Here is a 26364-nt window from a genome sequence, read left to right on the forward strand (position 1 = left end):
ATGAGCCTTACTGAGAGCTACTTCTTCGCAACAGATCTGGTGTTGCTGCTCTGTCACCGTTGAATCCGCAATAAGAACGACGGGCACCGTGTCTCCACCACCTGGCCCTCAAATCACTATCACCCAACTTAGATCCAGCCGGATCGGGCAGGAGCACTATCATTAGCACCACTAACAGCAACTTGCCGTACATTCATGTCATCAAGCAATTTTCATCTACCGTCGCACGATATGAGTTCCTCCGGCTTTAGCACAGTGGAGGAAGATGGTCATTCTCACCGACTGTAAGTCGCGGATTGCAAAGAGGAACTTCCGCTTGTCGCACCGGAAATTTCGGTTACAACAGCTCACTTATCAGCACATCGAAAGGCGCAGACGAAGGCATTTGACTGCTACGCCTAGTTTCAGCAGCTGGTTCGGACAACGGAGCCCATCGTGCCCATCGAGCACGCAGGTCTGCTGAAGGACGGGCCAAGGCTTGGGCTGTTGCGGCATATTTAAATATGGCAACGTGGGGCTCAAGGTCGAATTAAAACCTCGAAATACATGCGCTTACTGTGTCTGGCTTAAATGCTTCTATATGCCACAGATGATTTGATGCGATGGGCCTGAATGCGCACAAAATTGGTTCCAGTGGTCATGCGTCGTTCTGCATGGCTCTTTGTCTGACAGGTAAAATTGGTACTGCAAATTCTGTTGACCATTACGGTGGAGCGATTTCGGTATGCAGACACCACCGTTGGCACCAAAGGCACAGATGGGTCGACGACACCCAACCGCTCGTGGACGAGGAGTTTCTAGAGGAGGATCTATTCGATTGAATAAGAGACTTAGATGAGGCCAGTGTGGTTTGGAATAAGGTGGACGAGCTTCTTTCGACAGCTCGCAAGGCCTGGCGACAGAAAGTGCGTAAAGCAGGGGAGCGGATTCATATGCAATCCAAGGCAAGAGCCAAGGTGCAGCCGAACCTTCGCAGCTGCCCGCTAGCAAAGCCCACGCCAGGCAAACAGATTCTCATAAAGCTCGAGTCTTCAATATGAAGAAACGAAAATGAGCAACTCGCCACCTGCTACGCCCAATAGGTCCACGCAACATGAGAAAGAGTGAACAGACACTTTGCACGGACGCCAGTGTATTTCCGCGCGAGAAGCGGCCAAAAACGAAAACGACAAACATTTCATTTGCCGTTGCTGATACTTATGAGCTCAATTCGTTGGACGCATTCGCTCCATCGCCAAAGAGGAGACCAGGCCGACCTCCCAAGAACGCTCTAAAGCCGCCAGCCACCTGACTGCGACCAAGACTGCAACTCCAAGCACGAAGCAACCATACGAATGCGTGGCGCGAAGAGCCGCGAGAAAGAGCGACGCTGCAGCCTTATTGGATGGCACTACCGCCCCTTACACGCCAGCAATTTCAATACTGAGCAAAGGCAGCAAAGCGAATGGGAAGCCTTCGACCCGCGCGCTCGGGGCTTTGACAGCAGGCCCATCGTCAAAATTCAAACCCGCACCAATGAACGAAAGTAGTTCTTTCCACCTAACTACGCATCTTCAGATGATAAGCAAAGACACGAGGGCTCCAACAAGCACAAACAAGCGCAAACGACAGGACACGCCCAGCGCCTCGACCAAAGCATGTCCTAAACTTGACGGCCTGCCTGCATAAACCTTGACAAACAACCCATTTTTACGGGCTATTAGCCCCATGAATCGCGATCTTCAATTTGAAGACGCTTTGCTGCGCTCACCGTCCGTGCGAAATGATCCCGGGGATGGGCCCCAGCACAAGCAGCATGCTCCGACTGCTGCGCACCCTCACGGTGGCCCTGGCGCGGGCTCCGCATTTCACGGTCTGCACGCTAGCGCGACTGGGACGATGGAATTGTGCGACCGTGCGCATGACCCCATGATGCTTATCCCGCGCATGGAGCTCTTGCATACTTGGGAAGGTTCGCATCACCGATGCGTTGGGTACATATGTCCACCATGTTTCAGGCGACGCATTCACCGTGCGAAGCATCAGTGACCACGATGGCTATGTTGCGACTGTGATCGCTGCTCCCAGGCAACCACTTTATCCGCTTATTATCTACCAGCGGCTCTTGTTCGAGGTCTTCGAGCCCATCGCGTGTGAGCCTTCATGGTCGGCAATGGCTGCGACTTGAGAGATGGCTGTGGGAAAGCATCGAGGCATGTTTACTTGCATTCTAGGGGCACCAACACGGTCATGCAAATACAAATGATATACCACACTGCAAGTTGTATCGCTCGAACAACAAATCCGCTTTATGAATACAGCCTCAACTTTTGGCAGCCTTGACTTTGTCCTCTCTGAGCGCTTTGTGAATCTTTTTGACCTCAAGCTTCTCTTCTCGCTCAAGAGCTTTCTCCCTTTTCGCGCGCGCCTTTGCGGACGATAACGAGCCGCGTTGGCGCCCTCCTGCACCTTTTTTAGTCGATGATCTTGGCGGAGGAGGAGGCGCATGATGCTGCGAGTGTGCGCCCGTGCTGTCGGCTTCGCCACAGGGACGTTTTCAAATGGGCACATTCGACAGAAACGGGTTAGATGCCTTGACTGTTCTGATGCAAACATTGCGATTGCATTCGCCTCACCCTTTGGAACTCCAACTTCAATTTGTGGTTCTGGCTGCCTCCTCTCCGAACCTAACAAACATTGCTATCAGCATCTGCGCTCGAGATGTGGGACAGGACCGAGGGCTGCCTGTGACGCCTGACATTCACACTCACGTTTGAGCTTCCCGGCTTTTACCATTCTGCATACCCTGTGTGTCCTGCCAATGTGATTGTGTTCTGTAAAGCTAGCTGGAACTGATCTTCATCCTTCAGGGCCATCGACTCCTCGTGAGCGAGCTTATAAGGTGTTACAGAATGTATACCGATTCGTTGTTCAATTTTGAGCACTAAACGAAATGTATTTTTAAAGACCGCAGATGTTGTAATATACGAGAAATTTCGGAAGGGGTTACACGACGTTTGTGTGACCGATCGGAGCCCAAATGCTTATTCCATGTATAAGCATGCAATCAACATAAATCCCAGTATATACCCACGTGTTCCCGGAGAACCCGGGAGTGTACGTGGCAAAACAGTGGAAGGACAGATTCTGTCTGTGATCGTATTTGTGGTGCCCCTGATATCATACATGTTTTCGTTTCCTCCTCCCCTCATAACCCCCCTCCCAAATTCATCAAAAATTTAAAGTCCCTGCCAAAAGCAAAAAAGGGTGAAAGAGCAACATGGCTCTGCAAATCTCTCAAGGGGGAAGATTGCTTGTCAATTTCGCCTTTAGCAGACGGGTGATGGGAGTGATGGCCATGATTCTTCCGAGTGTACACTTGTCGGCAACCTCCAAGCCAAACAAGAAAAATATAATACAAGGGTATCATCTCAATGCTTTCACTTTTTTGTTTGCAAAAGATGGAAATTAACTGCTTGCCGCTTTGCTTGGTGGCACTTGGAGAGTGACCCTCTTTAAAGGTGCTCCGTAGCCGCAGATGCCTGCCAGGACACGACATTGACAAAGGGACCGCGTTGCTGCTTCCCGGGCTCGGTAGACTATGAGGTGGTGGAAAAATCGGTTTGTGAACTTTGCCTTTGGCACAAATGGAGCCAACTACGGCAGAGCGTTTCGCTGGAAACGCCTGCCAACGACGAAAGAGACAAGGGGTAGGGTGTTTACCAGAAATTTGAAAGGAGGGAAATACGTCCGCTGTCACTTGGGTACATGGCAGATGGAGCGGCGTCTTTCCGTGCCGGTGCATCACAGCCAGAAACGCCTGCCAAATATGAGAGTGAAGGAAGACAAGAGCACAGCAGTTGGGGCGATCAGCTTGTGTGATTTGTGCCTCTGTTGAGTATTAGTTAGCTATTCTTTGCGGAAGGCCACCCTGTCGCAAATCACTGAGCGTACACTGCTGGCCTGCACGTGGGTGCTCTCACTCGCGGGAACAGGAGGCGCGCTCGCTATAGGTGAAAATACTAAGTTCACCACTCATCAGGTCGTCCGCATCACCTGAAAGGTCTTGTACTCCTCTCCGGCACGCAGAGTGTTCATTCAAGGGCCAGATCGAGCAATCATCTAGAACACACGCTACCATGCTGCGGCAAGGCAACCGTTCATTTTTGCAGCCTCTGATCCGAGAGTTGTCGACGGCCGCCCCCTCACTGGCTCCACATGCCGCATTGCCGTCTCGTCTGCGGGCATCACTCGCGTCAAGCTTGAGAGGCCCTAATGCTAGTTCGAGGCAGTGGTCCTCCTGTGGCAGCTCCTCGCAAACGATTAAACAGACTGCCACGAGCAGATCTGGGCGCGGACCACTGTTTGCCTCCGGCGTTGGCGGGGTAGCGCTGCTGCTCGTCACGCTCGTGTGGCAAGCGCAACATCCCATCTCACTCGATGCTACTGCCTCCTCATCTTCGACTCTTCCAACAGAGTTGTATGGTTCATTCTGTACAGATTCAGCGACAGGCACACCCGTGCCGCTGATCCTCTCGCCCCCGCCTGTGGCCCTCGCCTCAACGCCGACGGGCAAGCTACGTCTGGTTGGCCTGGGTGTGCGCACCGTCTCCTTTCTGCGCGTACGAGTGTACGTCGCCGCACTTTTTGTCGATGAGGCTGCATGGTCGGAAAAGGGCGCTTTGCACAAGGATGGTGACCTATGGAGGAACTTTGAGCAGGGAAGGTTGCTGGACAAGAGCAAGGGCAAAGCGAGAGGCGGTGTCGAGGGTGAGGAGTTCATGCGAATGTTGATGGACGCAGGGGTTCCGTGTGTCATTCGGATCAGTGCGTATTACGATGATCCCTCAAAGAGGCATCGAAGCTGGACGGAATCGTTGTCGCTCATGCAATGCGAACTTTTGGCCTCTTCAGTCCCTGTCCGATCGACTGACTTTGCTCATCTGCGAGACGGCTTCACGCGCGCGGTGCAAGCGAGGCTGAAAGTGCTACGCAAATTGTCACCGCAACTTTTGACTGCAGAAGTAGATGAGCATCTCTCCGCCTCGATCCAGCACCTCAAGTCAATTTTCCCCAAAGCATCCTTGCCGAAAGGCGCCGCGCTCGACCTGGTCTTTGCGCCGGCCGAGCCGGCGACCAGCGTGAGAGCGGGCAGGGGTAGCGCAGCCCAGCAAGGCGCACGGATGGCACTAACGCTGGAATACGGAGGAAAGCTGCTCGGGCGCGTCGACCCCCCTCCATCTGATGTCACCGCAGGCAAGCAGAACATGTTGAGTGTCGCTTCTGAGCTCTTTCTGGCCTACTTTGCCGATAAGGATGCGATCTCTGCACCGGTGAGTAGGTGATGTCCAGCTACCCAGCAGCTCTCCGTCAATAATCATTCTGTTACGCTGACTTGTCGTCCTTCGTGGGGCGCTGCGTCTCTCAGTTCAAACAGTCGGTCGCGGAAGGCTTAAAGTCGATCCTCTCAGGCGAAGAGCATGTGCAGTAATGCTCATCATGCCAATACAATTGCCCTTCTTTCTCTGGTTGGCGAGTCTTCTGAGCGGTTGGAAGTCCAGCTCTGACTTGCCCCTATAATACACGATTGTACGCGTGGCCATTCAAGTGCTTGAGAGTATTTCAGAAAAAGTGGTGAGCCTGCGTCATGGGTAATGTGTTGGCTGGCGGTACCTGGCACAGCTGGCCGTCGGCGTGTACGTCATACCTTTCATGGGGGGAGGGAGCGCATTCCCCTGTCAGCTTCTGAGAAGCCTCAATTCGTGCGAGCCATCTCTAAGCACTCACGTTTCTGGGTCGACGGTGATTTTCGGAAGAGCATTGTTCAGCTTCATGTCGCGCTTGCTGATATCGCGACACTTAATTACTGCCTCCGCTCGTTTCTGAATGCTGTAACTTGTGATGTTGCCTAAGAACGATGGATAGTCCGTCACTCAGTGATGAGGCATTTCTCCGGAACGGGGAAGCAAGCAAGCTCACCATTTTCCAAGCTAGCCTTGCTGACAAAGACAATGCTGTTGTACGGTGCAGCACCCGGTTGCGCGCCGTACATAGGCCTGCCGTAGATAGGCTGCACAGTGGGGATCGAGGCATTGGCGTCTCCCATTTGCGCCCATGCAATCTGGCCGCCTTTGATGACGACTTCCGGCTTCGTTCCGAAATTCTCGGGCTTATACAATACCAAGTCTGCAAGTTTGCCCACTTCGACGGAACCGATCAGATGCGACATTCCATGCACAATAGCCCTGGTCAGGAGGAGAGAAGGCAGTTAGAGGCCTGATTTGCTCCGGTCGTAAGTAAGCACTTACGGGTTGATCGTGTACTTGGCCACATATCGCTTGACCCTTTCGTTGTCTTTGCCTTGCGCGTCCGGGCCCCCTTTGCCACCCTGGAGCGGACCGGTGAGGTCGCGCATCTTCGCAGCTGTCCTCCACGTACGTGCGACGACCTCGCCAATGCGTCCCATCGCCTGACTGTCGGAGCTGATGATGCTGATCGCGCCGCTGTCCTGCAGCACGTCCTCCGCGGAAACCGTCTCGGCGCGAATGCGCGAGTCAGCAAAGGCCACATCCTCAGCGATGTCCTTGGACAGGTGGTGGCAGACCATGAGCATGTCGACGTGCTCGTCCAGGGTATTCTTGGAGTATGGTCGTGTCGGGTTCGTGGACGATGGCAGCACATTCGGCTCGCCACACACTCGGATGATGTCTGGCGCATGGCCGCCACCCGCGCCTTCCGAGTGGTACGTGTGGATGGTCCGCCCCTTGAACGCATCAATTGTGCCTTCGACAAAAGAGGACTCGTTCAGGGTATCGGTATGAATGTTGCACGAGACGTCGAGCTCGTCGCAAACGGTCAAGCAGGCATCGATAACGGCAGGTGTGGTGCCCCAATCCTCATGGATCTTCAACCCGCAGCACCCAGCTTTGATCTGATCCTGCAGCCCTTTGACCTGACTGTCATTGCCTTTTCCCGTGAACCCAAAGTTCAATGCATAGTGATCCGTCGCACGCAACATGAAGCGCAGATTGTCACGTCCGGGCGTGCACGTCGTCGCGCTCGTTCCCGCGCTGGGACCCGTGCCGCCCCCGAGCAACGTGGTGATACCGGACGCGAGGGCTTCCTCGACTAGGTCGGGACAGATGTAATGCACGTGTGCATCCATCGCACCTGCCGTCAGGATCATTTTCTCCCCCGCAATCACCTCCGTGCAGCTACCAATGACCATGCCCGGCGTGACACCAGACATGATATCCGGGTTACCGGCTTTTCCGATGCCGACGATCGTGCCTTGCTTGATACCAATATCGGCCTGCATACGCCCGCCCCATGATCGCGTATGATTTTGGTCATCAGTCTTTATATAGAGATAGAGTATGTACGACCATGCACGCACCTTGACGATTCCCCACCAGTCAACGATAAGCGCGTTGATGACGACAGTGTCGAGCGTCTCCTCATCGCTCCTGCCTGATGCCTGACCCATACCGTCCCGCAACACTTTTCCACCTCCGAATTTGCACTCATCGCCATAGGACGTAAAGTCCTTCTCCAGCTCGATCCAAAGGCTCGTATCCGCCAAGCGCACGCGGTCGCCGACGGTGGGACCGTACAGCGCACAGTACGCTTCACGCGAGAGTGAAGCGGGCTGGATGTCCTGAGCCTCCTCGGATGAAGGCAAAGGCTCATCCTTGCATCCGAGTGCTTTAAGACGGCCCTTGACTTGATTGACCTTTGCCTCATCGAACATTATGTCAGCAATCCTGCCCTGCGCGATTCCATTGCCGCCGCTGAGCACGCCGTCGCCTCCGACCTGGACGAGTGTGACGCTTCGCACGTCACCTGGCTCGAAGCGCACTGCAGTCCCTGCAGGGATGTCGAGCCTCTTTCCGAGCGCTAGCATGCGAGGGAAAGATAACGCCGGGTTGACTTCGAGGAAATTGTAATGCGAGCCCACTTGGATAGGACGGTCACCTGTATTTGTCACACACACCTTGACGCGCGGGCGGTCGGCGCAGAGGGTTATCGGCACACTGCTCCTCGCAACAACAGTCGCTCCAGGCAATTCAGCACCGTGAAGGACCTCGGGTTCGCCTTGGCCCCAGCCGAACGCCACCCGATTGGGCGCGGCGAGCCCACTGCCGAAAAGCGCCAAGCGCAGGTGCTCCTGCTCGTCGTCCCCTGATGTCGTCCCCCAAGGCGTACATATCGGGTCGTGAACCGTGACGAGAAAAGTTCCGTCCTGGAATGTTCCCTCCACCATGACTTCATGCAGCAGCGCCGGCACGTGCGGCTGCACATGGGCATGCCCCAGGAATGACTTGCCGAGAGACATGAGATCTGACACGGAGAATTGGCCCGTGCGGATCAGCTCGCCGAGTACGTGAGCGATCAGCGCAGTTGCTTCTGAAACGTTGAGGCGGGTACAGGAGGCCAGGCGCCGTTGTGCTAAACTTCCGGCCTGCAAAGGCACGGTCAAAGGGGAGAAGCCCAGTTAAGTCAGCTCCGGCGTCAGCGTTCACACAGCTCAGAGTGGTTCCGATGCACCTGGTATAGCAGAAGCTTGTCCCTCTCGCGAGGTAGGAGATGCATCGTGGCGATGAGATTTTCAGTTGTAGAGGCTTATACTTGCATACAGCTTGCTGTCTGATTCTCTCCTACGGCGTGCGACGTGCAATGCCGCATTCAATACCTACCGCGACGGGCTTTCCAGCAGATCAGCAGCGCTCGCTCTTGCAAAGCTGCTTGGCCCTCGTTGCTTTCGAGGGTAGCCTTAGCACAGATCGACAGCCGTGCTGCGTTCATAGATCAGAATGGGCTGCTGCCTTCCGGATAAGCTGCAAGGTGTGTCGAGTAAGTTGAGCAACGAGTTGCGTAAGGTTGCACACGCAGAGAAGATAAGCAATGCGATGCATAGCTAGCCTCCCCGCGGTATGTGCTTTTGTTATCCGCCGCCCCGTTCCCACACTAACATTTCCCCACTTGCAGCAGAAAATCAGTGAAACATCACCGTCTCCAACCTTATCATCTAGCAGATTTGAACTTGCGGTCACTTCCAACATCACTATGACTGCACACACACATCTGGCCAATCTGGGTGAAACAGTCATGCAAACAGAAATGCATTTCAAGATATGGAAGTGTCAAACATGAGTGCGCAGTGAGTCAACCAGGCCTTATACATGCGATTTTCGGCACGGTGAAGCCATGGGTTTGATTACCATCCTGTTTCAATACATCACTAGAACAGTACAGCAAGCAACCGACGACCCTCTTGCCTCTTGCTATTTGACTTTGCTTTCTCATCGGGTCTGATTATTATCATCTAGAGGTCATCGTGCTTCTTGCCAGCTGCAGCGTTTTTGTTCTTCGCTTTCTCTGCCGCGCGCGCCTCAGCCTTCTTAACCCGTTCCGCGAGTTTGTCGTCGCCGAACGCGTTGAGCACGTTGACCTTGCGCGTGATCTCGTCAACTTTCTTGCCGGTGAGCTGCGCCTTGCCGTCCGCATGCTTCTTCAGCAGCGAAGTAAGCCGCGCTGTCTCCTTCTCGAGATACTCGGCGCTATCGGCGATCTTGTCGAACACACGCAGGTAGTAGCGCGCCGCTTCGTCCTTCGCAGGTGAGTGCGAGACATTTCCACCGTCCGCAACGGTCTTCTGCATCGTCTCGCGCCAATGCTGCGCGTGCTTCAGCACCTCTTCACGGTCCGCGCTCCCGGGCAAAGCGGACATAAACTTGGTAGCCAGGGCGTCGAGCGCGGGCAACCGGCCAGCGAGGTTCGACAGCATCCCACCGCCTACCTGGCGGAAGGTGCCAGCGTTCGAGTTGAGGTACTCAACCAGCGCTTCTTCGGTACGACCAGCGTTGCATGGACGGGGGAACTTGTCCGTCGTGCCAGGCAAGGCGCGCGGGAAAAACTGCAAAAAATGAGTTGTTGAAAGTCAACCCTGAACGGCGCGACAGCCGGAAACCAAGTAGCGAACACGTACGAGTAGAGTTGGGTAACTACTGATCTGATACTTTTCCCCGATGGTCTTGTGATTCGCTTGGTCTGCGTCGAATTGCGCGACGACAACCTGTACCAACAGACAGGTGTAGGATGTGGAGAAGAGTATAGTGTTTTAGCTTCCTCGCCATTTCCGTATCAGCGAGGGAGAGAGCACGCACATCATCTTCATTCTCAAAGTCCTTGGCGACCTTGTCATAGATTGGCGCCAGATTCTTGCAGTGACCGCACCATGGCGCATAGAATTCAACAAGCACGTCCTTGGTCGGGTCGAGTGCGATGCGATCAAAGTTGTCCGCATTCAACTGCACCGCTGCGGGAGGCGGTGATGGCGGCGGAGGCTTTATGCTGCTCTTGACGCCCGTCTTTTGCGTCACAAAGGCGGCAAGATCATCCAAGCTCCTACCACCACTGTACGCCTCGGCCGACTCGGGCGCAGAGGTAGAGCCCGGGAACCACTTGAGCGTGGGGAAGCCTTGGATGCCGTAGCGCTTTCCCAAGGCCTTGTTCGAGTCGGCGTCAACCTTGGCGATGACGACTTCGTTCGAGGATGCAAATGCGTCGGCAAGCTTTTCGTAGGTTGGCGCGAGTGACTTGCAGTGTCCGCACCTAACAAGAACGGCAAACGCGCAGTTCAGTCCCCCATCTGTTCTCTCCTTGCGCTGTCTACTTGTTCTGCTTCGCGGCACTTGAAAACTAGGACTACGACTCACCAAGGTGCGAAGAATTCAACCAGCGCGCCTTTGCCTTTGCCGATTGTCGCATCAAAGTCCTTGGTCTTGGTCAGGTCGCGAACATTGCTCCCAGCTGCTGCCCCCAGGGTGGCGAATACCAGGAAAAAGAGTAGCGCGAGTGGAGATGATGAGCGCATGGTTGCAACACAGCCTTATGGAAGAGCGTCTCCGATCGATGGTCCTTGTCTTCCTGCCACAGCGACACTTGTCCATGGACAGGCAGAGATGGCAAGTGTTCCCGGGAGAAGCCATGCTGTGAGTATGATAAGTGAACAAGGTGAGGTGAGGTCGTTCGAAGGCCTCGCGGCTTGTTCCACCTTCCACAGGCCAGCAAGGAGGGTGGGAAGGGGAGTCCCAGAGTAACGGTTGCACCGAAGCCTACGCGCAAAAGCTGGATTATTTAGTTCACCTGCTTGGACGGCGATAACAAGCAGAAAGCAGCCTCCGTGAAAAATAAACTCCGGAACCCGAACGCGATCGACTGATGTGCTTTGACGACAGACGATGAGTCGACGACCCTGTTCGAAAGTGACATCGGTCATTTTCGAGGTACCCGGACTTACCCAGGGTGCTCGGTGCTCGGTTGCGTTGATCTACTTGCCGTTGTTATAAAGTACTACAACATTAAGTGGAATATTCCTAACCCCTCCTCCACCTACATATTACTCTCATCGTTGGACACAGCAGCGTCAAAACAGCATTCTCATCGATGCTTCTGCCCACGATCAGAAGGAGCAGCACCAAGTTAAAAAGCCGACTCGCCTCTCGTTCCCAGCACCTTTCTCAATCGGTACGACCATTCGCAACCATGTCGGCTCTATCAAACTTCAGGCCTCTCGTCGTTTTCACTGTCGACACGCCTGTGCGTCTCTTCTCGTCGATAACCTCTTCCTTCCTCTTTGACCATGCGTGACATCCTTTTGCTCGCAATCCTATTAGAACGGCCAAAAAGTTACGAATTTTACCGAGGAGCTGAAGCGAGCATACGGTAGCAAGACAGGCTTCAATGTCAAGTACCGCAAGATTGACATGAGCGTGAATGAGCATAAAGCAGATTGGTACCTGAAAATCAATCCAAATGGGCGCATCCCAGCCATCACAGACCCGAACAGGGGTGACTTTAACGTGTTTGAAACGGCAGCGATCTTGCTCTAGTAGGTTCCTTGAGGTTGAGCAGAAATTGGAGCGATTGCCACGCCGATACAAGCCGACACTGACACCATCTGTGTGCTGAACTTTCCTGCAGCCTGGAGCAGCACTATGATCCAGACCACCTGTTCAGCTGGCCGAGCACGGATCCCAAGGCGGACAACTACAGATCTGAAGTGATGCAATGGATGTTCTTCGTCCACGGTGGCATCGGGCCCATGCAGGGCCAAGCGAACCACTTTGCACGCGCCGCACCGGAAAAGATTCCGTACGCAATAAACAGGTACAAGGCCGAGACGCAGCGTCTATACTCTGTCCTCGACGCGAGATTGAAGGACCGCGATTACCTCGTTGGGGAAGGGCGCGGCAAGTTTAGTCTGGCGGACATGAACGGCTGGACCTGGTGCTACCGGGGTCCGCTCGTAGTACCCGAGGAAGAGATCCCACAGTCGGTGAAAGCTTGGATCAAGCGCTGCTGGGACCGACCTGCTTCCAAAATTGGGATGGGCGCTACGTGAGTTGACCCTGCACCCGAATGTCTCAAAGCACGTGCCTGCCTCAATGTATTGACATTAGCTCTTGCCGGTTGTGCCGTCTCTGCGACAGCAACAATGGAAAACTAGGGGACTGGGCCAAGGGCGCTTGGAGCAAGGAGAGCGGCTTGGCACCAGAGGAGTAGATTGCCGGCATACGAGGAAAACAATGCTTCGTCTTCATCTTCATAAGGAACTAGCACCGAAAATTGGGTGTCGCGACTATTGGACTGCCTGCGTCATGTGTTTGCCCTTACAGCATACAATATGCTCTAATATTTATCACATCAAGCGAGCGAAGATGCCAAATCGTTGCGTTGGTATATACTTGCATCGCCGCATGATTATCGGTGACTTGACTGTTGCCTACCAGCTTTCTATAGTCACATGTGGATGTGAGGTGTGAAGTTCGTGCATGTTGCCAATGACAAATGACGTTGGACACTACACATGCGAGCTGAGACAAGTATCCATAATTGAAGGTCGGTCTCAGCATTCGGCGACAGCGCTTGCGCCCATCCATGCGCCACCCATCTCCGGAATTCACGGAATATCGCGCGACTTGAAACGGTGGGGTGCGAGTCACGTGGTTCCTGGCCGTCCTTCTAGATCCTATCTACTATGGGACAAGGTGACTTCACTAGTTAAGGAGCGAGAGGGTTGATCATGATCGTCATGACAAGTAACCATTCACGATGTATAAACGGAAATGAATCGAACAGGCAACTCAATTAAGTAGCGAAATCTCCGTCCATCCCTCGGTTTGGAGCAGAGAATCTGGTTGCTTGCAATAGCTGCTCATCCCCTCATCTCCGATTGGCCCTATCTTTCACCTCACCCTTCTGCTCGCTGATCCCCAAGGTCTCGTCTTTCTGTGGTAAAGTCGCCCCGCCGACATTGTCTCCTGCGGATGCCGTGAAGTGCGCCTTCAACACCGATCCCGATGCCCTCACCGACCAGATCAAGTTCCTCTATCGACGGCCTGCTGCCGCTGCAGCTCTTTCCGCGTCCACCTCGACAGCCGCGTCTCGCCCCAACTTTCCTGCTGCCGTCAAGCCGTGCGACTTGTGCCGAAAGAAACGCAAGCACTGTAGCATGGGCCAGCCGTGCACACGTTGCTTCGCAGCAGGCATCGAGTGCAGCTACAACTACATCAAGCTGCGCCCAGGGCCGATGGGCCAGGAGGAGAGACGCGCGCTCAAGCTGGCTGGTTTGGACGTCAAACCGGCTTATTCAACCGTAAGGAAGCGTTTGAGACATCAAAACACTGCGCAGCTGGAGAACACTGTGCGCGACGGCCATGCTACGGATCGATCAGGTGTCACACGGGAGAGTTCAATCGATGACCAGCATGGCTAGGATGGGATGAGCGCCCCAGCACCTCTTCCAGTCTACACAGCTTGTGTACCGTCCCAAGGCAATACCAAACGGCAAATCATGGTGTCCATCCAGACCGTGATGCACTCTCGGACGGTGGCCTCTTCTTGACAGATCACCTTCTTTCCTCAGGCCCGCTGAGCAAAGACCCGCACTTGCACTTACGCGAATGGTTCGCTATACGACACACAACAGGTAAACCTGAACGAGGACGACAGCAGAATATTCACTGCGAATGGAGTGATGCGCTTGCTGCCTCACGACACGCGCGATCTGATCTTCGATAGGTACCACAAGAAGGTTCTCAACCTCCTCGAAAGCCTCGAGACGACGACGCAGCAGACGGACTATGCACCCGCCTCGCGCGTGCCTTACGTCCTGCGACGCTTTCCTGCTAAGCCAGAGGGAGTCCTGGCACTGCAAGGTGGCGACCACGCGGTCCTCCAGGACGATGATCCCTTCTCGCCAGGCTTCCACATGCCTCTCCGCTCGAAAACCCAGCCACTGGCGCTGGGCGACACGGTTCCTAGAGCGAATTCGCGGAAACCACATGTCATCCTGCTGGACCAGGACGTCCTCATTCAGGTTGTCCCCGCCACCGACTGCTGCCTCAATTCGTTGCTGCTCTTTGCGCAACCATGGTACTCGCTCTCCGCATCGGGCCAACTGTTCTCTCCGCCGTGGGCGGAGCTCGAGCGCGACGACTGTCTCAGCCTGTGGCCATCTGGCTGCAGTTTATCAGGAGGCGATTACACACCGCTCCTGCAGCACGCGCGTGTGCTCCTCACTAACCTGGCTGCGGCGCATCTTATCGAGGTCGACCTGTGCATGCGCCTCACCTCCCCGCTGCTCCGGCGCAGGCAGATCGTCGAGCACATGGAGGTCATCCTCAACGGCACCGAGGCGCACCACGGATGGACGCGTGTGCAGACGCACCAGCGCGCCGCAATGCTTCTTGTGGCGCTCGTCGCCAGTGCGCAGTACATCGGCCCGCTCGTGCTGAGCGCGGGCGTGAGCAAGACGCGCACGAGCATCAGCTTGTGGGAGGACGGCTTCGGCGCCATGAAGCTCGCCTGGCGCCTCTTGCAACCGCGCGAGGGCGGTCTGTTCGGGCGGGACGAACTGACGCTCGATGCTCTCCAGGCCATGACGCTGCTTGAAGATGCGATGCGCCCGCATTCAGCTTACGTACATATGTCCAAGGTCGTCAGGAAGCTGCTACTAGTGGCAGCGCAAAACGGAGCAGGTGCACCACTGCCAAGCAGCAGTGGGATCACGGAGCAAGCGGCGGGAACAATGAACCAGTCATGGCGCCGGTTGTTTCAGTGAATGGCCTTTTTCTGATCATTACCTTGGCTAAACGTTCTAAATTCTGACTTTGGCGTTGACTGCGCTGTCTCAACTACAGCTTTCACCTCGTAGAGCTCGTCGCGTACCGATTTTGGAAGGACATTCGCTCGGATATTACATTGGGCCAGCTTCTAAAGCCATTAGGTGCGCGTGAGCATCTACACTAATGCTTACACATCCTTTCCTGACACTTCACCGCTTCGATTTCTGTCTCTCCTTGGTTGTCAGCACATGCATGCAGGTCCGCCAGGCCTGTTCCCAGGAGAAAATTGCATGGACGAACACCTTCACGGCGAAGGGCAGGTACGGCAAACGTTTCGCGATGGGAAGTACTCGGCGCTTTTGGCCATGCTGTGCGAGGAGATCCTTGAGAGCTCACTCTTTCAACCTTTGCCGGGTGGTGTTGAGGTGGAAAGGGAGAGGTCTGACTCGATCACAACGAGACGCGAGAGCGAGGCATCAGTCTTCCTCGAGCGATTGTGCGTATTGTCGTCCTGAAAATGTGCGAAGGTTGCATCAGGAGGAGCAATCGCAACTCACTCAAATGTACCCCCCCTCTAAATGATTTCCAACCAGACGGTCTTGGAAAGATGAAGCTCTCAACTGGGAACTCACCACGCCTCCCTTCCGACCGGAAGAACACGAACAGGGTGACAGCTTCGCCACGTACGTTCCGATGGTAGACCCATCGTTTGGCGCCGAAGCGATTTCGGACCTCTTGCTCGACTTTTATATCGTCGTGCTAGGTCTTGTGATCGCTTCTTTGAAGGTGTGTCGGCGCCCGTTTTGTTACCAGCCCGGGAAGGAGCTGATTCTGTGTTTTTACTGAACAACTTTGCGCAAGAGGTCGATGCCACCTCGGCAATGGCCGCGTGGGAACAAGAGCGAGCGCTAATACCCAAATGCAGCGAAAGTCCGCCCTGGAGACCGATCATGTACGTCTCTTAGATAGCTGGCATCTCACTCTGTTGAGTGCGTGGATGGGTACTGACAACTCTTCCCTCCTGAACGATCGGCACAGATGGAAGATGCAAAAGCGTCACGCATCGGACGACACTGGCGCACGGTAGAAGCTTACGGATTGCATAGTGGAACGATATAATCTATTCCGAGGTTACTTGTGAAGTGGTCCATTCTGTAACCCCCTTGCACCAAGCCGCCAGTTTGATCAGGTTTGATGCCAATTTGGTGAACAAGGCAGCTACGCCATCATGTACACTGGCTTCCTTCGTTTGGACTCTGCTTGCGATGAAAACTCGGGAATGGGTTACCCGTTGATAAAGCGATGGGAAGATGAAGCTGTCGCATATAAGTTGCGTTGACTATGTGCGAGCAGCTCCAACTACCGCTTCCAACGAGACAATGTACGTTCAAATCGTTGAGCAAGAAGACCCACAACGATGCAGGCGCGAGAACAGCACCACTGGCCATTCGGCACCCTTCCCAGATCTAGCACATGACTCGATCAGAGAGCACCGTCTCTCAAGTTCCCACGCTCACACCTGCGCTAGAAAAATACATTTTGCAAGCTGCCCGATGGACTGATGTCATCAATCGCATTCAGGTCCGAGAGGATCGAGTAAGGAACAGGGAATCAGGAGTTTAGGATGCAGCGTCAGCGATCAGCCACTGCCAGTGTTGGAATGTTTGGTTGACTGTTGACTCCAGGCATTGTAGAAGTTAGCCTGATAAATAGGGTTATTCAAGGAAGAAACCCCCGAATTGTTGCAGAAACATGGCTGTTCCTCATGCGACATGCCGGATAATTCAGTGTGGAATTGGAACACGGGACTCGGAACAGTCGCTGCTGATGAGGTCAGTGGAAGTCGAGATCAGCATGGACGCCATCATATTGCACGGCGCATTGGCATACTTGACGCCAAAGGTTTTAAGATCTATTCGCAGCTTCTCGCCGGGCCACTCGAAGAAGCTCAGTCACCGTACCTTGTGCACGCACTGTAAGCCCTCTTTGGACGCCAATACCTACTCCAATTCGGACAAAGGTCTGACACCATTCGAGGCGAAGGCAACCAAAATGGCTCGTGTCGTTATTCGCGGCGGCAGCTCCCGCCTAGCCACTGTAACTTTCCGTGGAACATCCATATATCCCGTGGATGGCCGGCTCCTGACGTGCTTGAGCAATAGTGGACGTTGGCCTGCCGTCGCACAGATTTCAAGGTCACAAGTACATTTGCGTCGGGCTTTCCATGACGATTCGCATTCGCAGCCACGGCCGTTCAAGACGCCACGCCAGTGGCGCCAAGAGCAGCAGCAGCAGCAACAGCGATCTCGAGCTCGCGCTTTGCCTTTGACAGTTCGAATACAGCCCCTTCTGATCGGCCTGTCTGTTACGCTGATCGGCTATCACATCTACTCGAATATCAGCTCGCCGCTTTTACTTGATTCTCCAACATTTAAACCGCCGCCTGGAGGCGAGCTATTGGCGAATTTGCAAGGCAGGTCCATTACACCAGTCACTGGCGATCTGACACAAGAAGAGCAGATGCGCCGCCGCGCACAAACGCAGGGTCTGTACTTGTGGGGCTCCAACAGGTACAACGTCGTCGCGCCGGATGCCCCACTCATGACCTTCGTGCGCTCCCCGCGCTCGATCCCCTACTTTGACGGCATGGCCTTGCGGCACGTCTTGCTCGAGGAGAAGCACGCAGCTGCAATCGATGCGGATGGTGACCTGCTCCAGTGGGGGCTCGGGTTCTTTGACGCCGCTTCGCGCACCAGCAAGAGCAGCGACAGCTCCGGAGACATAGAGGAGGTCCCGCTTGGGCGCCGGAGAGGCAGGATTCGTGCCAATGAGCTCACACCGCTAGGGTGCGAAGCCGCGCAGGCAAAGGCCCCGGTCAAGACGCTCAAAGGAAAGAACCTCGTTAAGGTTGTCGGTAGCGAGAACAAGGTTTACGCGCTGAGCAAAAAAGGCGAAGTCTTCGTCCTGTCCGCGTTGCAAGTGCTTCAACAGCCGGGGAAACCAGCTGATTGGTCCTGGAACCCATTCACCTTCTTTGGTCTCTTCGCTTCGCGCACAGTAGATTACGCAAGGCTGCAAGCCACTGCGAATGCCAAGCTTGCTCGCGGTGAAAAGGTCGTAGATATCGATGCAGGGCTATACCACTTGGTTGCGCTAACCAACAAGGGCCGCACATTCAGCTGTCCGATCGGCCCCCGCGCCAACGATTACGGCCAGCTCGGCACTAAGCGCGTCTGGCTCAACTCACCATCTGCTCCTGGTAGCACGGCGGTCAAGCAGAGTGCCCAAGAAGCGACGCTAGAGCCGCGCATCTTCCGCTTAGATAAATTTTATGAGAACGAAAGCAAGCTGACTCTCGTCAACTTGCTGCCAGACTGGGCGCTGCCTCCGCAGGTGGCGGGAAATGGCAAAGAATCATTGAAATCGCAGAAGCTGCCCTTTTCGCCCTCAACGCACCCTCTGTCGCGCCTGCCTCCGGACGCGTCGGCTGCGATGCGAAAGGCGGTGCAGGAGGAAGTCGAGCGGCGCGAGCGCGAGCTCGCGCTTGCCGTCACCGAACCGCCGAGCAGTATCCGATATTGCACGACGCTGCACGAGATCCCCTCGCTGCGCGGTATTGTCATCGATCAAATCAGCGTCGGCAACGAGCACTCGCTCGCGCGCACCAGCGAGGGCCGCGTGCTGGCATGGGGGCGCCACACGCACGGACAGTGCGGCTTAGGTAGCCAGGTCGTCATGGAGAGCGTACCGGTCCCGACGGAAGTCGTGCTGAGCCGCTGCTTCAACAACTCGTCCAGGGACGTCAGCTGTATCGGCATCAAGGCCGGCGCTGACAACAGCTTCTTCATTACCAGCAGGAGGGACGCGACCAGCATCGGAACCAGAGGCACCGGCGATGGCTTCAAGATCGACGTGCTCGCCGCTGGTAAAGGCCAGTGGGGCACACTCGGCAACGCAATGTGGAGCCAGGTCGCTGCTTCACCCGTGCGCGTCAAGGCTGTTAGTGGCTTGATGGAGTGTGAGTTTGGAGTTGTACTCTGATCACGCCTAGACGACCCCATTCCTTGAAAGAATGGGCATTTTGACAATCAACCCCTCCCCCCTTTCGGCCATGCTCTTTCTTTTGCCAGACTCGGAGATCACGGGCAAGACCCATCCAGTCAACATCTACAGCTTATCCGTCGGCCGACCCGGGCATGTGACGCTTGTGCTCGACACGGCCGACCCTGGTGGACACGTCGCCTTTGGCCGCGACGTGATGGTGTGGGGTGTGTGCGCTGCACTCCATTGATTCTCTCTGGAGGTATGGCTAATGGAATTTTCTCTCATCTCTTTCTTTGGACCGCCCATGCCGTTCCCAAAGGCCACAATGCTGCTTTCCAACTCGGCAATGGCAAGCGTGCCAACCTCTCTGTCCCGCAGTGCCTCAAACCCCTACTCCCGCTAACCAAGGCGATCGGGGACGTACCGTCAGATGCGTCTGAAGACCCAGAGGACGATCCATCGTCGGAGAGGAATGGTTATGACAAGGAGACGCAAAAGGATAGGGAGGTAGATACCAATAGCGGCGCTTTGATGCACATGCCTGTGAGTGTCGCAACTCGGCCATTGTGGCATCAGTGGTCCTCTAACGCCCGCTAACGAAATTTCGCCTGGCGATCTGCACTCCCACAGCACAATCGCTTGCAGCTGACTTCGCGCACAAAGGTTGATACTCGCTCCAGCCTCGGGAGAGAGAAGGCGAACAAGCACTCCGTCACCGTAGAAGAAGAGATCGTGGCGGGCGCTACGGCATCAGGTGTATTCTGGAAGCTTCACCCTTGATTTACACCTCCCTTATGAAATCCATTTAACTTGCATTCTCTGCGACTGTTATATTTGCTCGATTGATGCTTGAATTACAACGTATACTATGAGTTCTTCGGAAGAACGCATGATGCTGGCTTTTTGTGAGTTCATGGGTAGCAATGATGTGTTGTTTGCTTGCGTATGCAGTCATAATAAGAAAGACTAAAGTGGAATGCTCCTTTTTGATGATGATCAGAAATCATTCAGTCGATGTCCGGCACATCGGTTGGTTCGATCTGTGTCCCTTCATTCGCCATGATGTCCTGTGGAAGTTGTGTCAGCAACTTTATTATCCGACCATACTAGAGATCCGGGAAGACTCACGAGATAGGACTCCATGATTTCGAGGCTCTGCTTATCGTTCAATTCCTCCTCGAAAGCGTGTGGTAACTCGCTCAGGTCTAGGGAAACCCAAGACCGATCTGTCATCAGACGCTGCACTGCTGGCTTTTCACCGCCAGCGCTGTTCTTCTTGCCAGGGACGAACTTGAGGCATTTGCTAGAGCGAAGGATATAGATATGTGAGTTGATTAGGCTTTAGGTCTCGGTGCAATACATTTCCCCGCTCTCACCTTTCTGGCATGTTGTAGAGCCACTTGAGATGGTTTCGTAATGCCAAAGCAGTAGCCATTATCAAGCATACCCGTGGGATGCCAACTATGCTTGGCTCCGAAGACTGTGAAGCATCATCGGCTGTCTCTGAGTCCTCAGCGAAGCCTTGCGAAATCTTCCCCGGGCTGTCATCAAAGGAGCCAGCCACGGTAGATGGTGTCTGCAGATCGGCACGATTTCAGTGACTGTGCTGCAATGATGGTACCCCCAAACGGCTCACCTTGGGTTCGGAAACCTGACGCCTGCGTTTAGAAGGGGAAGCCGCTGGTGTGGCGGAAGACTGACCCTCCTGGACCACGCGCTGTGCCGTGAACAAAGCCTGCATCCCTCCAACGGAGAGAATAATCTTAAGCTCGTGGATAGCCAGGAGCACCTCTTGCTGTCCTTTGTACTCCAAAGTCGCTAAATTGTCAGCGAGAAAGCGTATAAACAGGACGTCCATGGCCTTGACATCGCTACTGGCATCCACGTCAAAAGCTTTGACCATCCCTTTGATGAAATCCAATCGGGGCTGCTGTCGATCGCGAATCAGGTTGTACCAGTGCTGCAGAAGGGCTCGCGGATCCTCTGGGTCTCGATAACCGCGCAATGCGCTGTATTGCGGATGTTGACTCCGTTGGAAATCGAAGGCTGCTCGAGCATGATCTAGATATCGTACGGCAAGAATGGACCCATGCTTGGATGCGAGATGGCTGTGCATGTGCAGCGCTTTGGCGCTGATGCGAGGATCATCTGACGTCTCTAGCGAGATCAACGCCGGAAGACATTGAAGTGGGTGTGAAAGGCCGCGCATGACTGTGTGTTTGAGAATGTCAAGCGAAATACGTTGCGTCACTGGCAAGTCAACGCTTAAAGCTCCACGGAGGACCGGCCGAAGGTAATGCTGAGTAAGTTGAGTCGATACACTAAGAGAAGTATCTCGTCAGAAACCAGTAGGCATGAGATGGACCACGATCTGTTTGCACTTACCTCGAGTCTGCAAAGGCTTCCGTATTGCCAACAAGCTGGCTCATATCCACGCCTTTTCGGGCGGAGCGTGCAACCTGTTCCGAGAACGCTCGTAACTCAGCAGCCTTGCGCTCGTCCTCTCGAGTCAGGTACTCGGACATGATGCGCAACAAAAGTTCCTTTTTCCTCGCATTATCTCCGGCGAAGACGGCGTCCATGAGGGCGACCGTGCTCGGCAGGGTCCAGAGATGGGCATAGCTTCGCAGAAGCATGCCGAGATTCTGGAGAGCAATCAGCTGCCATCCCTCAAACTTCGCTTCGTACAGCTGCAGAAGCATGCTGTAAACAGAGTCCAAGATAGACCCTTTGCTGAATCTATCGAGGTCGACGCGCAGTTCGGGAACTTCTGCACGCATCTTGTCATAGTCGGCATTCTCGCACAGCAGGGTTGTCATCGCGATGACAAGAGCGGCAGAACGGTCTGGCTTGTAATCCATTTCTGACATCGCACGCGATAGTGTTCTGCTAGTGCGGCCTACAATGGGGCAAGGAAGGTGAGTCGGTGCAGTCCGTATCTATTGCACGAGATATTCACTCACTCGCGCAAGCTTCAAGTGTGCGGACCAGGATCTTATAATCATGGGTTAAGACTTTAATGGTCGTGCAGAAGCACGCGATGAGTTCTTGCATGAGCGGCGACGTTGGCGAAACTGCGGGTGGCTTGCTGACCATCGAGATGAGCGTCCTTTGCAGCTGCTCCGCGAAGATCAACGCGCTCCGTGGTAGAGTCGGGAGCCTCGCATGGAATATCCTCAGAAGCAACTCCATGATCTGTAACTCCTCTGGCTGGAAAGAGCAATTCTCTCGCATCAGTAAGGTTCGCAATATGCACGAAAGTGTACTCACTGTCTGCGAGCTCTTGAGGTACGGCAGCAGCGCTTTCGTCTTGGATACGGACAATGTGGTTGGGTGCGTAGAAACAATGGTATGTATTGCCTTGATGCAGTTGAACAAAGCTTCAGGCTGTTGAGGCTCCTCTGTGACGAGGCTGTTGATCAGGCGTTCGAGCAAGCCTTTGAATTTCCGATGGACGCTGGGCCCAAGACCTGGATCGGTCGAGCTCTGGCCGATGCGCTTGAAGACCTCCTCAAGCGGGGATGGACGCTCTCTTAGCTGACCGCATACCCTTGTGATAATGACAGCATGCTTTGCAAGGTCATCTACGCCTGCTTCGCTCTCCGAGGCACCAGAGGAGCTCGGTGCACGGCTCAAGCGCGACGACTTTGAATTATCGAACTTGATCCGAGCGAGCACATTGGTGTGTTCAGGCGGTGTTGCAGCTGGCGGCTTGACGTCGCCATCCTGTATCAACGCCTGGCCAAACCAGATTTGGCCAATGGCATTGAGCGCAAGCTGTTGGAGTCCAGAATCTTCATCGAGAACGCAACGCACGATTCGTACGCAAAGCTCAACGCGAAGGTCATCGTCTTCGAGCACGTCGTAAAACCCGGTGAGCAGCTTGGTGACACGTTTGCGAACGGCCAAGCTTGAGTCATGTAGGCGATTCAGCAGCTGACGGAAATGATGAGAGATCCGATCCTGCTTGCGCAAGAGATATTTCCCCAGCAGATTGACGGCTGTGTCGCGCACACCGGGACTACTATCCGCCAGCCGCGTCTCGACCATGCCGCAGATCTGTTCGTCTTCGAGCAAGTCAGCATCAACGATGCTGATGGCGCCGATTGCTCTGAGTGCTTTGGCACGATTGCCTACCGCTTGCTCGTCTACAGATTTTAGTAGGCGTTTCTTGACGAATTCGAAGGACACGAAGCTCATGCTTGTCAGTGTCAACATCTCCGTGAGTCTTGTGATTGGAGTGTCGTTCTCGAACTCGGATTTGACTTCAGAGGCCGTCACAAGCTGGTGCTGACGCTGCTGCTGGGCTCCGTACAGCCGGCTGATTTTTTCTTTGCCAGTCCGCGCTGCGTCTCGCAGCCGGGTAATCGCGGAAGTTGATTCGGCATCATCACTACCAGCGCCGCCCCTCTCCTCAAAGTGACTGAGCAGCGCAGAAAGATCGCCAAGCCCTTGAGCCTGCCAGTAATTCGTTGCGGCTTCGATAGCGACAACGTCGCCACCCTGTTGCCGATCGAGATGCTGAATGGTTTCTACGTATGCTTCGACAATCTTGTTCAGATCGTCCGCGTTGGTGTGGACTCCGAGACGCGAGAGCGGCAACGAATGGTCGACCATGATGAGCTGCGCACGACGCAGAGCGGCAGCGACGAGACCGAGCTGGTCAATGGCCACGCCTTTGGCATCTGCGCTCGCCTTATCCTCCAAAAGGGCTGCAAATGCAGCGGAGAGGCGAGTCAAGAGTAGAGCAGCTGCAGGCCAGTCGATCGAGAAGAGCATAGAGACTAGATCGACGATGAGATTCTCGATAATGCTGACATAGCTCATATCTGAGGACGACTTGACAACCTTGCCATGATTTTGAAGCCTATTTGTGCCAGGGGAATGACATGTCAGGATGCAAAAAGGTCAGAGATGTAATCGACTGCTCGCTCACTTGTGTACCAGGTATGCCGTCACAGCCTGGGAAGCCGATATGCATCCTTCAAGAGAGAAGCTGATGTGTGAGGCGCTGCCCTCGCTTTCTCCCCCGCTGACGCCGCCCAAGTCATCATCGCTCATCTCGATATCACGCGCAGACGTGCCGAGACCCAGTATGGCTGAAGAAGGAGACAAGGACACGTCTGCCGCGCTCTGAATGAGTTGCAGCAGCAGAGCATTGATAGGATGGACCAAGGCGCCTGTGGAGAGACGATACTGCTTCCGGCCCTTTTTCATATCCGGCAATTTGATCAAGCTCGACAGAATCTCCTCGACGATCCATGTACGCTGTTGAGCATGCTTGCCAAAGATAAAGCAAAGAATGCTCAGACAAGGTCTGCGGAGCTTGCCTGGCGCGGACGCCCCGCCAATCGCATCCAGCTGGCTGTATGCGCTCGCGACTGCCTTGGATTTGCTATTGCTACCTGTGGTGGAGCCTGTGCATGTGCTTGCGCTTGTGCTCGTGCTTGTGTTTGCCATTACACTTGCACCTCCATGATCAGACTCCGCCATGAAGAAAGGTTTGAGGGTGAGGTAGACAAGCGTGATGGCGACCGCGTCCGAAAGTGGGACAGTGTCCGAAATGCAAAGCCGCTGCACAGCAAGCAGAGCCGAGTGTGTCACGTCGAAAACTTGCTTAGTAGCATCAATGCACTGCGAGGCGCTCGTGAACGCGACAGCATCCAGTGTCGCGGCAGAGTCGGCAAGAGCAGCAGCAGAGTCCTTGCTTCCTTTCTTTCTTGTGGCTTTGCGCGGCGTCACATCACGGATGAGCTGGGTGAAGAAATGCTCGATCGAGCCAGCAGCAGGAAGGGTCGCCTCAGGGGAGGCCTCGATGTAGTGGGTGATGATGGACTGCACGCAGATCTTGAGCGGCTCCAAGGCAGCTTGGATTGCGTCTTCGGATAACAGTGACTTGGGCGGGTTGCGACCGCTCATAAGCGCAAAAGTGCATTCAGCCCCTAGGCAGCCGCGCGATAGGATGCTGCAATGCTGAATGTATGCTGCCCGGTCTTTCGCGATATTCGTGATCACGTCACTGTTCGCCTCGCCAACGCTGGCTGTCGTCTCGACATGCAACCCAGAGTCTGCAGATACATCGCGCATGACTGCATCAGTCGCTTCGAGATCTTCGCTAAGACCGTAATCCTCCTGCATCTCCTTCGAGCTTTTGGACGGACTGCCTCTCTTGCGCTTCTTGCAATTGTTCTTCTTGCTGCTTGCCGCGCTCTTGGCAACAATTGACCTGTTCGTTGCGACTGGTTGCACTCCATCTGAAGCTGTGGTTGTACGCTCAAGGATTCTTAGCAGGCGAAGCAGGCTTTCGTGCTGTATCTCGTACAGCTGGCGTGGAGGCGGGTACATCTTCTCCAGAGCCGCCTTGTCGAGCACCTCCGAAAGAGCAAACTCTTTGAAGTCCTGGTTCGCGGCGCGGATGAGTTTTAGCAGCTGGACAACCTCTTGCTCCTTGAGGACCACCTTGGTGTCATCTACCAGCTCAAAGAACGTATTCGACCAAGCCCTGCCTTCTGATCGCTCCAGAGCTCGAATCTCGTCGATGCTGGGTATTGAATCCTCTGCTTCGAATAGATCTTCAAGCAGCTCGTCCAGGCGCTTGGCAGGCAATTTCTGTGCTGGGTTGCGAATCCGCCCTGCTTTCTTGCCCTGTTGAGCGGCCGCGTTGTAGCCGTGCGGATCATTTCTGCGCTGTAGGAGCGTCCTGCGCTTGCTATAGAGCAGGTCGATATCGTCGTCGATCTGGTCACCCTCCTCCTCCTCCTCCTCTTCAATCTTCCATTCCTTGTACATGGCGCAATAGTTGAGCCAAACTCGCTATCGCTTGTAAGCTTTTGATAGGCAATTCGCTTCCAAAAGCACAAGATGAGCAATGAGAGAGCTCCAAAGTCGTTCGCCGCCTGTGCTTCATCAAAAGGCAGCAGTCGGTGTGATCGGCTGCTTTAGGGCTGGCTGTTACTGAACACACTGCGTAGCTTTGGTTTCTGGGGCACACTGAACAGCCGCCAAATTTTGGAAAGGAACGGGGCTGAAGTCTTTTCCTAAGTGCCACATCACCCACGCAATGTGTGTCAACAACGCGGCAAAAAGAGAGTGCTTATAAAGGAAACGCGACGCGCCTTACAGTTGCTAACATGCGCGCGACGCGTCCATAAGCGCATGACCCCCCCCATGGGCCCCAAGTAGGGTTAGCAGCTAGCATCGTGCTCTGGTT

At 54.6% G+C, this 26364-nt stretch overlaps 11 protein-coding genes across 11 annotated transcripts; 5 read left to right on the forward strand and 6 right to left on the reverse strand.

Moving 5' to 3' along the window:
• Positions 1–2157: 2157 nt before the first annotated feature.
• On the reverse strand, positions 2158–2959 carry K437DRAFT_257210 (uncharacterized protein). The gene is made up of 3 exons (XM_013387157.1): positions 2751–2959; positions 2616–2666; positions 2158–2517 (listed from the first exon to the last, which is right to left on the reverse strand). The coding sequence occupies exons 1-3, from the start codon at positions 2773–2775 to the stop codon at positions 2303–2305; spliced, it is 291 nt and encodes a 96-aa protein (XP_013242611.1). The 5' UTR covers positions 2776–2959; the 3' UTR covers positions 2158–2302.
• A 130-nt stretch (positions 2960–3089) lies between these two features.
• Positions 3090–3951, reverse strand: K437DRAFT_142517 (uncharacterized protein). The gene has a single exon (XM_013387158.1). It carries the CDS (start codon positions 3782–3784, stop codon positions 3188–3190), a length of 597 nt encoding a protein of 198 aa, XP_013242612.1. The 5' UTR covers positions 3785–3951; the 3' UTR covers positions 3090–3187.
• K437DRAFT_142541 (uncharacterized protein) lies at positions 3952–5686 on the forward strand. The gene is made up of 3 exons (XM_013387159.1): positions 3952–4806; positions 4894–5312; positions 5408–5686. Exons 1-3 carry the CDS (start codon positions 4119–4121, stop codon positions 5468–5470), a joined length of 1170 nt encoding a protein of 389 aa, XP_013242613.1. The 5' UTR covers positions 3952–4118; the 3' UTR covers positions 5471–5686.
• Positions 5367–8571, reverse strand: K437DRAFT_286587 (urease; the record flags this gene model as incomplete). Its single annotated transcript, XM_013387160.1, has 6 exons — positions 5367–5686; positions 5767–5887; positions 5959–6224; positions 6288–7291; positions 7376–8440; positions 8527–8571. The coding sequence occupies 6 exons, from the start codon at positions 8569–8571 to the stop codon at positions 5602–5604; spliced, it is 2586 nt and encodes an 861-aa protein (XP_013242614.1). The 3' UTR covers positions 5367–5601.
• K437DRAFT_142579 (uncharacterized protein) lies at positions 8430–9196 on the reverse strand. Its single transcript, XM_013387161.1, has 2 exons — positions 8676–9196; positions 8430–8440 (listed from the first exon to the last, which is right to left on the reverse strand). Exon 1 carries the CDS (start codon positions 9087–9089, stop codon positions 8781–8783), a length of 309 nt encoding a protein of 102 aa, XP_013242615.1. The 5' UTR covers positions 9090–9196; the 3' UTR covers positions 8430–8440; positions 8676–8780.
• Positions 9088–10930, reverse strand: K437DRAFT_274695 (disulfide isomerase). The gene is made up of 4 exons (XM_013387162.1): positions 10698–10930; positions 10146–10593; positions 9968–10054; positions 9088–9895 (listed from the first exon to the last, which is right to left on the reverse strand). Exons 1-4 carry the CDS (start codon positions 10853–10855, stop codon positions 9305–9307), a joined length of 1284 nt encoding a protein of 427 aa, XP_013242616.1. The 5' UTR covers positions 10856–10930; the 3' UTR covers positions 9088–9304.
• A 370-nt stretch (positions 10931–11300) lies between these two features.
• K437DRAFT_257214 (glutathione S-transferase) lies at positions 11301–12623 on the forward strand. The gene is made up of 4 exons (XM_013387163.1): positions 11301–11580; positions 11658–11872; positions 11965–12381; positions 12474–12623. The coding sequence occupies exons 1-4, from the start codon at positions 11527–11529 to the stop codon at positions 12544–12546; spliced, it is 759 nt and encodes a 252-aa protein (XP_013242617.1). The 5' UTR covers positions 11301–11526; the 3' UTR covers positions 12547–12623.
• A 1209-nt stretch (positions 12624–13832) lies between these two features.
• On the forward strand, positions 13833–15618 carry K437DRAFT_142623 (uncharacterized protein). Its single transcript, XM_013387164.1, has 3 exons — positions 13833–15102; positions 15186–15271; positions 15356–15618. The coding sequence occupies exons 1-3, from the start codon at positions 14021–14023 to the stop codon at positions 15496–15498; spliced, it is 1311 nt and encodes a 436-aa protein (XP_013242618.1). The 5' UTR covers positions 13833–14020; the 3' UTR covers positions 15499–15618.
• A 165-nt stretch (positions 15619–15783) lies between these two features.
• K437DRAFT_257218 (uncharacterized protein) lies at positions 15784–16394 on the forward strand. The gene is made up of 3 exons (XM_013387165.1): positions 15784–15896; positions 15974–16062; positions 16149–16394. The coding sequence occupies exons 1-3, from the start codon at positions 15804–15806 to the stop codon at positions 16195–16197; spliced, it is 231 nt and encodes a 76-aa protein (XP_013242619.1). The 5' UTR covers positions 15784–15803; the 3' UTR covers positions 16198–16394.
• A 651-nt stretch (positions 16395–17045) lies between these two features.
• K437DRAFT_248054 (RCC1/BLIP-II) lies at positions 17046–19978 on the forward strand. The gene is made up of 4 exons (XM_013387166.1): positions 17046–19128; positions 19241–19378; positions 19474–19697; positions 19785–19978. The coding sequence occupies exons 1-4, from the start codon at positions 17163–17165 to the stop codon at positions 19932–19934; spliced, it is 2478 nt and encodes an 825-aa protein (XP_013242620.1). The 5' UTR covers positions 17046–17162; the 3' UTR covers positions 19935–19978.
• On the reverse strand, positions 19962–26080 carry K437DRAFT_274699 (ARM repeat-containing protein). Its single transcript, XM_013387167.1, has 8 exons — positions 24091–26080; positions 22425–24021; positions 22118–22364; positions 21540–22053; positions 20791–21475; positions 20531–20730; positions 20283–20457; positions 19962–20221 (listed from the first exon to the last, which is right to left on the reverse strand). Exons 1-8 carry the CDS (start codon positions 25941–25943, stop codon positions 20162–20164), a joined length of 5331 nt encoding a protein of 1776 aa, XP_013242621.1. The 5' UTR covers positions 25944–26080; the 3' UTR covers positions 19962–20161.
• Positions 26081–26364: the final 284 nt, after the last annotated feature.

This window comes from Tilletiaria anomala (assembly GCF_000711695.1).
Source record: "Tilletiaria anomala UBC 951 chromosome Unknown K437scaffold_55, whole genome shotgun sequence".
Taxonomy (NCBI): domain Eukaryota; kingdom Fungi; phylum Basidiomycota; class Exobasidiomycetes; order Georgefischeriales; family Tilletiariaceae; genus Tilletiaria; species Tilletiaria anomala.

What these genes read in the sequence shown, in the direction of transcription:
- K437DRAFT_142541 (XM_013387159.1), top strand. Translation starts at nt 4,119, where the DNA reads ATGCTGCGGCAAGGCAACCGTTCATTTTTGCAGCCTCTGATCCGAGAG. An exon ending in TCCGTGTGTCATTCGGATCA is followed by an intron (nt 4,807 to 4,893) that starts GTGCGTATTACG and finishes TGGCCTCTTCAG; the next exon opens with TCCCTGTCCGATCGACTGAC. An exon ending in AGGATGCGATCTCTGCACCG is followed by an intron (nt 5,313 to 5,407) that starts GTGAGTAGGTGA and finishes TGCGTCTCTCAG; the next exon opens with TTCAAACAGTCGGTCGCGGA.
- K437DRAFT_142623 (XM_013387164.1), top strand. Translation starts at nt 14,021, where the DNA reads ATGCGCTTGCTGCCTCACGACACGCGCGATCTGATCTTCGATAGGTAC. An exon ending in TCATGGCGCCGGTTGTTTCA is followed by an intron (nt 15,103 to 15,185) that starts GTGAATGGCCTT and finishes TCTCAACTACAG; the next exon opens with CTTTCACCTCGTAGAGCTCG. An exon ending in CCAGCTTCTAAAGCCATTAG is followed by an intron (nt 15,272 to 15,355) that starts GTGCGCGTGAGC and finishes CTTGGTTGTCAG; the next exon opens with CACATGCATGCAGGTCCGCC.
- K437DRAFT_142579 (XM_013387161.1), bottom strand. Translation starts at nt 9,089, where the DNA reads ATGACTGTTTCACCCAGATTGGCCAGATGTGTGTGTGCAGTCATAGTG.
- K437DRAFT_257210 (XM_013387157.1), bottom strand. Translation starts at nt 2,775, where the DNA reads ATGGTAAAAGCCGGGAAGCTCAAAC. An exon ending in AAAAGCCGGGAAGCTCAAAC is followed by an intron (nt 2,667 to 2,750) that starts GTGAGTGTGAAT and finishes AATGTTTGTTAG; the next exon opens with GTTCGGAGAGGAGGCAGCCA. An exon ending in TGAAGTTGGAGTTCCAAAGG is followed by an intron (nt 2,518 to 2,615) that starts GTGAGGCGAATG and finishes CCTGTGGCGAAG; the next exon opens with CCGACAGCACGGGCGCACAC.
- K437DRAFT_257218 (XM_013387165.1), top strand. Translation starts at nt 15,804, where the DNA reads ATGGTAGACCCATCGTTTGGCGCCGAAGCGATTTCGGACCTCTTGCTC. An exon ending in TTGTGATCGCTTCTTTGAAG is followed by an intron (nt 15,897 to 15,973) that starts GTGTGTCGGCGC and finishes TTTGCGCAAGAG; the next exon opens with GTCGATGCCACCTCGGCAAT. An exon ending in CCGCCCTGGAGACCGATCAT is followed by an intron (nt 16,063 to 16,148) that starts GTACGTCTCTTA and finishes CGATCGGCACAG; the next exon opens with ATGGAAGATGCAAAAGCGTC.
- K437DRAFT_142517 (XM_013387158.1), bottom strand. Translation starts at nt 3,784, where the DNA reads ATGCACCGGCACGGAAAGACGCCGCTCCATCTGCCATGTACCCAAGTG.
- K437DRAFT_257214 (XM_013387163.1), top strand. Translation starts at nt 11,527, where the DNA reads ATGTCGGCTCTATCAAACTTCAGGCCTCTCGTCGTTTTCACTGTCGAC. An exon ending in TTTTCACTGTCGACACGCCT is followed by an intron (nt 11,581 to 11,657) that starts GTGCGTCTCTTC and finishes CAATCCTATTAG; the next exon opens with AACGGCCAAAAAGTTACGAA. An exon ending in AAAATTGGGATGGGCGCTAC is followed by an intron (nt 12,382 to 12,473) that starts GTGAGTTGACCC and finishes TCTCTGCGACAG; the next exon opens with CAACAATGGAAAACTAGGGG.
- K437DRAFT_248054 (XM_013387166.1), top strand. Translation starts at nt 17,163, where the DNA reads ATGGCTCGTGTCGTTATTCGCGGCGGCAGCTCCCGCCTAGCCACTGTA. An exon ending in CCGCGACGTGATGGTGTGGG is followed by an intron (nt 19,379 to 19,473) that starts GTGTGTGCGCTG and finishes CCGTTCCCAAAG; the next exon opens with GCCACAATGCTGCTTTCCAA. An exon ending in GCGCTTTGATGCACATGCCT is followed by an intron (nt 19,698 to 19,784) that starts GTGAGTGTCGCA and finishes GCACTCCCACAG; the next exon opens with CACAATCGCTTGCAGCTGAC.
- K437DRAFT_274695 (XM_013387162.1), bottom strand. Translation starts at nt 10,855, where the DNA reads ATGCGCTCATCATCTCCACTCGCGCTACTCTTTTTCCTGGTATTCGCC. An exon ending in GTTGAATTCTTCGCACCTTG is followed by an intron (nt 10,594 to 10,697) that starts GTGAGTCGTAGT and finishes CGTTCTTGTTAG; the next exon opens with GTGCGGACACTGCAAGTCAC. An exon ending in ACTTTGAGAATGAAGATGAT is followed by an intron (nt 10,055 to 10,145) that starts GTGCGTGCTCTC and finishes CTGTTGGTACAG; the next exon opens with GTTGTCGTCGCGCAATTCGA.
- K437DRAFT_274699 (XM_013387167.1), bottom strand. Translation starts at nt 25,943, where the DNA reads ATGTACAAGGAATGGAAGATTGAAGAGGAGGAGGAGGAGGAGGGTGAC. An exon ending in ACCTCAAGAGCTCGCAGACA is followed by an intron (nt 22,365 to 22,424) that starts GTGAGTACACTT and finishes TGCTCTTTCCAG; the next exon opens with CCAGAGGAGTTACAGATCAT. An exon ending in CTCTACAACATGCCAGAAAG is followed by an intron (nt 20,458 to 20,530) that starts GTGAGAGCGGGG and finishes CCTTCGCTCTAG; the next exon opens with CAAATGCCTCAAGTTCGTCC.